The sequence below is a fragment of the Melampsora larici-populina genome (genome assembly GCF_000204055.1).
Source record: "Melampsora larici-populina 98AG31 unplaced genomic scaffold MELLAscaffold_346, whole genome shotgun sequence".
In the NCBI taxonomy this organism is placed as follows: domain Eukaryota; kingdom Fungi; phylum Basidiomycota; class Pucciniomycetes; order Pucciniales; family Melampsoraceae; genus Melampsora; species Melampsora laricis-populina.
In genome coordinates this window covers 1-6,741 of record NW_006769080.1, presented here as the reverse complement: position 1 = coordinate 6,741, position 6,741 = coordinate 1, and the positions used below count along the sequence as shown (strand labels likewise).

The following is a 6,741-nucleotide window of genomic DNA, read 5'->3' as shown; positions in this document are numbered from 1 at the left end:
TTAGTGTATATTTGTGTGTGTTTATTTTTTTTTTCTCATACTCAGTGAAGTTAGCTGGACGCAAGGGGGGGTGTTGGAATAGTCACGACGTCATTACCTGAACATCGCTGTATTCCATTATCTTTCTCACGATTGATGTGCTTACCATCTTCCTTCACATCTCATCATTTGTAGACCATCTAGTGTTTCTCATCTGATCCTCTGATCAATGATCAGTGATCGCTATTTCTCATCGGATCAATCTACTTGTGTTCTCTTTCTACTAAGCTATTACATAAAGCTTACGTATCAAACTTTGTATATAGACTTCCTAGAGCCACACCAGGAAAGGGCTTTTCTCCTCACCCTTTCCGCATTTCACTCGTGTGCTCTAGGTAGGTCTATCTTTGTTTTCTTTTGTCTTTTTCTTATGTTTGTGTTGTCTCATGAAATACTAAGGCCCTCACCCTTTCCGCATTTCACTCGTGTGCTCTAGTCCATCGCAACAATGGTGTGTTCACGGACATTGGCAACACTTGGTCAGAAGTCAACCGCCCTCAAGGATATCGCCCCTTGTCTAAATTGATACAAATCACCAAGCGAATTACGATATTTGGTAAATCATACACTGCTTACTCGGAACTGAACGAAGGTAACAGCTTGATTGAATACCAAATTCAAGGAACACATCGCTTTGGTCGTATCCGGTATGCTTTCCGCAGCAAAAATATGGAATCAATATTTCTGTCGGTGGCCCCTTTTAAAGAACTGGATACCCAGTACTCCGCGCGCAACTTTTACCCCTCCCATCCCCGCCTGCATGCAGGAATGGTGTCCTCAAATCTAGACAGCTCGGTCATTGTTGACACTCAGGATCTCATTGGTCATGTTGTTGCCGTGAAAAATCCACCAGGTCACCTTGGAATTGACCAAGAGACTGTCAGCTACGTCAGTTTAAGAAACATTGTAAGTGTTCCCAAGTTGTATTTTCACTAGACAGATCTTAACTGATAATTGATTATTTTGGATAGAGTACAATTAATCTGACTAGTACCGAAGGATAGGGTGATCTATCATGTAGTGCTGCTTTCGTTTTAACCCACAAGACCTCAACCCGAGTGATCATGTCCGTTTCCCCGTAGCACATGTTTTATTTCTGTTACAATTTACAATTCTGACTTCCTTAAATTCTATAATGCATCATCGATCAAGTTCTTTGATGTGTTGTTTAAAATTTGACTTACTTTTATACAACAGAAAGTAGAAAGTTGGACAATAGATTATTAGAAATTTTGAAAGATATAAAGTGCAAATCGTTCTCTCGCTCTAAACCTATCTTCTAACTTCAAGATACAATTGAGAAATTCGAACAACCTAATTTTGTTTCAACCTAACAGAGTGCGGCATGTATTTTTGACGTTATAAAAGAAAGAAAGTCGCTGGGAGGTTTTTGAGTCAAAAGATGTCTTTTTGTATCTGTTAGTGTTCCTCGCCAGATTGGACAATAGCAATTCTCAGGTAGATTGCGGGGAACTCGACCTGAAGATTTGATCTGAATAGCTGGCTGTCTCCTCATGTCCAGCCGGTTAGCTGCCCATCTTGCTCCATGTAAGGCTTCCTGCTGTTTGTACGAAAGCTTGTCAATGAGCTGAAGAAGCGCCGAAAATTCTTCACTCCGCCAAACCAAACCTATGGCTCGCACTTTCTCCGGTCCATCATCTTCTGTTTCAGAGCAGCATGCCGAACTTGGAAGAAGCTCTAATGCTACAACAAGAAGTTCCCTGTGTTCAATGGCTGAGAACAATTCTTCTAAAGCTTCTTGTCGGTAACAAAAAAGCTGGACAGAACAACAAGTTGTCAGTGAATATTAGAACGTCAAAAGATCGGGTGTACTCTGTAATTCTACTCACGGTGTTTCTTCTCTGAACACACTTCTTGAGAATTCTTGATCTCGATGATCCCTTTTCACGTCCTCGAATCCACCGCTCGATGACAGCCTGTACTACTGCATCACCAACACGCGCCGGATCTACGGAGTAATCAGCAAAGGCTCCATGTTCTTTTGCATATCGCCAGTGCTTGAGAAGAAGAGCGAGCATGACTTGATTCCAATTGCATTCCACAGGAGAGCTCCAGGCCAATGTCGCACGGGGGATATGATACATCACTAGGTCTTGAAGAAAGAGTCCTTTGAAAGTTACCCAACAGGGAAGCTGGTTCGCAAAAGACTTGGTTGTTTCGTCAGCTGGAAGCGATCCTAAAGAAAATATCCTCAGATCTGAAGATATATGCTGAGGTGATATTTGAGGAAGTTGAGCAATTTCGATGGCATTTGGACTGGGTGGGTAGGGTGTTCGAGACTTGATGAGTCCAAGCAAAAACTTGACGTAATCAATGATGGCCCGATAAGATCCTGAATTTCGCTTCGGCAACCATTCTGCTACTTCTTTGTTCTGTGCTTTCAATGATTTGACCGTACAGTTGTCTTTCAAGATCAAAGATGTACTAAGGAGAGCTGTTTTCAGATCATACACCAGAATCAGCTGTAAGTTAATGTTGGTGGTGTGGTATGACTTCGGCTTACATTCACCATTCATATTGAGTAATCAAACACGCGTCCTTATTGTGTGGTGAGGTTAAAATCCAAAGTTGGATTGGGACTCGGGAGTCACTGGCTCAAGTGAGACGAGTATTTATGAGAATAAATTCAATAAAATAGCAGCGCGCTTACAAGTAGGACGTTAAACAGATAACACAACAAAAGACACCTCCTTGTTGTCACACTCCTTTTTGAAGCCAGGAAGCTCCCATTTATACAATTCCCCTTGTAGAGAGCCTGTGGCCCACAGGTGATGATACACTGAAGCCTGAAGCGTACGAAGACATATTCACCGCATGATCTAAGAAAGATCAAAAGTTTGCAGAGTACAGTTGCTTTTAGCTATAAAGGATACAGTTATTTCTTTGACACCGCAAGTTGAAATACAATCTCACTTGCCCCTTTCTAAGTCCAATCCCCAATCTCACCCAATGTTACAAACCTCAAGTCACCAATTCTTTTCAATGATCGGACCCTCTCCCAGTTTTAACATACCTCTTACAATTCTTTCTTACTTGAAACACTTTCAAATTCATCTTGTCATCTTCAAACTTTTTTTTCAGCTTCAAAATCGTCTTGAATATCATCTTCCGAGTCTGCGACTCGATAATTACTTCAAACTCTTCTTAAATATCATCTTCCGAGTCTGCGACTCGATAATTAATTTACAAACTTTTCACAAATTTCATCTTCAGAGTCTGCGACTCAATATTTCCTTCTACAAACTCTTCCGACTTAATCTGTTCATTTCAACCCTTCATTCTTACACTCATCTCAATTAGTCATGTCTCAAGATTCACACAACCCAGCGACCTCTCAAAACGACCCAAGTTTATCGAATTTCGCTTTCAGTTGTCAACCCCATACTCCTGCCGATGGATCTCATTTAGTGAAGCCTTTGACGCCGAGCAAGATTGATAAGGGAAAAAACCGTGAGTCAGCATACCATGATTATTTAGTTTTTATGCCAGCTGACGTGAATCACACTGGTGAGAATCTAGGGAATCTTGGATCAGAGAGCCAGCATCTTCTCTTTGCCGATATTGAAAAACTAATCAACCCTCACTACAAAACATATGAGGAGATGACAAAATACTCGCGAAAGCGTTCTCAATCATGCTTGTCTCAAGAACAAGAAGGAACGCAGCCGAAGCGGTGGTGCGGATCTTTGAACTCGCCTAGGACGCTCGACTCACCCCAGCATCAGTCTAAAGAACCAGGTGTGGACAAAGAACAAAGTGTGCCATAATTTGACTTTACTTCGTTTTTTTTTTGTTTTTTGTTTTCTGATGGAACTCTACGCTGTCCTATTGATCTCAACAAAGACCATCCAGGATTAAACCAACCACCCCACACCCCTGCCAGTGACTGTGATCAGGCTTCCAACGGACACGATCGATTCACAAAGTGATTTAGATGACTCTGGACAGCAAAGCAACCCTGAGCAGTACGCAGATACCGATAATTCCGAATCAACTACTCCACCGTTGAGCCTATCTAGCACTGTATTGCTGCCTAGTCGACATCCAAGATCCGAAGTGCCTTATTGTGCATCAGAAGACCATAACTCGGCATTAATAGAGATCATGAATCAATACAATTCACGAAGGTCGCCTCAATCCTCTGCCAATGATCACACGCAGCCTGAACCGACCTCTCGAACCTCAAGCTCCTCCAAAAATACTCCGTCTCCCCAACTTGGAGCTTCCTACAGGCCTCACTCAACAGCTATAGCGTCACCCTCTCAACAATTAACCACTTGCCAGCAGCGCAACATCTCAACTCCGTGTGTGGATTCTCAGCAGGTTTTTTCATCAAATGTTCCGGTGCAAAGCTCACCCATACCTGATGTTAGAAGTGCTCAACCAGAGCCACCGACATTCCTGCCACCGGACGGAACTTCGCAACCATCACTTACTTTACCTCAAACTCAACAATCTTCCAGAACAGCAGCTTTGCCTCATTACACTTACAACCAACTACCAAACTCTCGACCTACTGTTCCGCCTGAAATTCCTGATAAACCTGCTCAGTACAGGCAATTTCCATTATCTAATGCTTGTCACTGGAGATCGCATAATGATATCAACGGTCCTTCTCCTCAGTATAATCCGTCTGGCCACAATGGCGGACTTTTGACCTCACAAAAAGACCGACTTCAACCTTCAACAACTTCAAACTTCGAACAACGTCAAACTTCAATTTCAAATCAGCCTCAGAATCAAGATTATCCCACACAGCGTCCATGGGATCAACCCGCTCATATGTCTAACCTTCCAGCACAACACAGTGGTATACAACAGTATCCACATACTCAGACATCACCGGCCCACAATCTTTTCACTCAACACAGCTCGTATCACGATATGGCTCTTCCCACTCATCAATATCATATGTCACCTTACATGCAGCATCATTACAATCCACAGCACACACACCAGCGTGATATCCAACAAAATACGCTTCTCAGCCGTCCCAGCAGCCGCATGTCCACCGATCCCACGCACCAACAACTCATGTCTACCGATCACACCCACCAACAACATATGCTTTTCCGCCGTCCCAGCAGCCGCATGTCTACCAATCACACACATCAACAAAATATGATTGTCAGCCGTCCCAGCAGCCGCATGTCCACCGATCCCACGCACCAACAACTCATGTCTACCGATCACACCCACCAACAACATATGCTTTTCCGCCGTCCCAGCAGCCGCATGTCTACCGATCTACCTAGGCCTCCTATCCCTCCCCAACAGCCCCAACCACCTAGAGATGCCACACCTCCCCTTTGCCCCTGGACATCCCATAATTTCAGTCTACCCCAGCAGACACAAATCCACACTCCTCTGTGTCAACTCCCTCAGACACAGCAATTTTCTGGCTCAATATCAAGTCGTCAACACTCACCAATGTCAATGTCTTCTTCACATGTTCAAAATTTCCAACATGAACACAATCAGACACCTGCACATGCCATGAATTCACCTACCTGTAAGTTTCAAATTTTGTGTCTTCTATCTTCTTACAAAATAGTACACCTGATGTTGATGAGTACCGCTGTATCAAGATAATATGGGTGCACCAGACACGCATTCAAATGGTCTCGATGACGACAACGATTTCGATAATTTTGACAATCCTGATCTTTCAGATGAAGGAAGCCGTGATGGCGTCTTTGATCTGGCGGAGGACCTTAGGTACAAAACTAAAAACTCTGAACGTCTAGCTCAACAAACGCGTCAACGACACGACGGTGTCCGATTGGACAAGCTGGCAAGGAATCGCGCTGAATGCTCCCAGTACGAACAACTTGCAATCGCCATTCATGATTATGTAAAGCTAATGATGGGTATCGAGCGCAAGCGCCGGGGCAGACCCACATCCACTCAAAGTCTACCTGCACCCCCTTCCGAGAAGGAGTTCATTACATGGATTGAACGTAAAGCCGAGCGCAGAAGGATTATTGAAAATTGTGCAAAGGCTGCAAGTTCTCGCTACCTTCTTCGCCATCCGCTTGCCAAACGTTCTCAACTGGCCAAAGTCGAAAAACACGCGGTTGAGACACATCTCGCAACCCTGACGCGTGCACCTTTTGTGTCACAAGTTTCGCATACATCAAGTCGCGGTCTCAAATATTCCACCACGGTAGCTTCTACCTGCGAAGCCGCTTTGGCTCTTTCTGGGTATCCACGATGTACCCTCGATTGGTTTGGCTCGATCAAGTCGGCTTGGAATGAAGGGATGTTTGCTGTCATCCTTCAGGAGTGGGAGAAATGCTACAAACGCGGAGATGCAGACGAATACAACATCCGCTCCGATCAAGTGACACCAAAGAACATTCGGCAAATCCTTGAGCGTTGGTTTGTGACCAAATCTCGAAACTATTCTTCCCCAATTAGCGATGATCTTGAAAACTCAGAACAAAGAAACCGAAAGGAACGCGGCCTCAGGGAGAGACAACGCCGGAAGGCATCACAAAAACGAGTGAGTTTCTCATTCATCTGATTTTCATCTCCTCGCTGTTTTGTCTGCTCATTGTAACGGCTCTGGTAGGTATGTAAACTTCGAGAAAAGACCTTCAAAACTCATTTCAAAAACGAGGGTGGCACTCGGCCACATCCTTTCATCGACATCAATGCATTCTGAGGATGAAATTGACT

The 6,741-nt window shown here is 44.0% G+C and overlaps 2 protein-coding genes across 2 annotated transcripts; one reads left to right on the top strand and one right to left on the bottom strand.

Moving 5' to 3' along the window:
• Window positions 1-1,369: 1,369 nt before the first annotated feature.
• MELLADRAFT_70282 (uncharacterized protein) lies at window positions 1,370-2,576 on the bottom strand (the record flags this gene model as incomplete). Its single annotated transcript, XM_007419663.1, has 3 exons — window positions 1,370-1,816; window positions 1,890-2,008; window positions 2,564-2,576. The coding sequence occupies 3 exons, from the start codon at window positions 2,574-2,576 to the stop codon at window positions 1,370-1,372; spliced, it is 579 nt and encodes a 192-aa protein (XP_007419725.1).
• A 786-nt stretch (window positions 2,577-3,362) lies between these two features.
• Window positions 3,363-6,727, top strand: MELLADRAFT_70281 (uncharacterized protein; the record flags this gene model as incomplete). Its single annotated transcript, XM_007419664.1, has 6 exons — window positions 3,363-3,510; window positions 3,538-3,798; window positions 3,944-5,572; window positions 5,649-6,177; window positions 6,481-6,565; window positions 6,635-6,727. The coding sequence occupies 6 exons, from the start codon at window positions 3,363-3,365 to the stop codon at window positions 6,725-6,727; spliced, it is 2,745 nt and encodes a 914-aa protein (XP_007419726.1).
• Window positions 6,728-6,741: the final 14 nt, after the last annotated feature.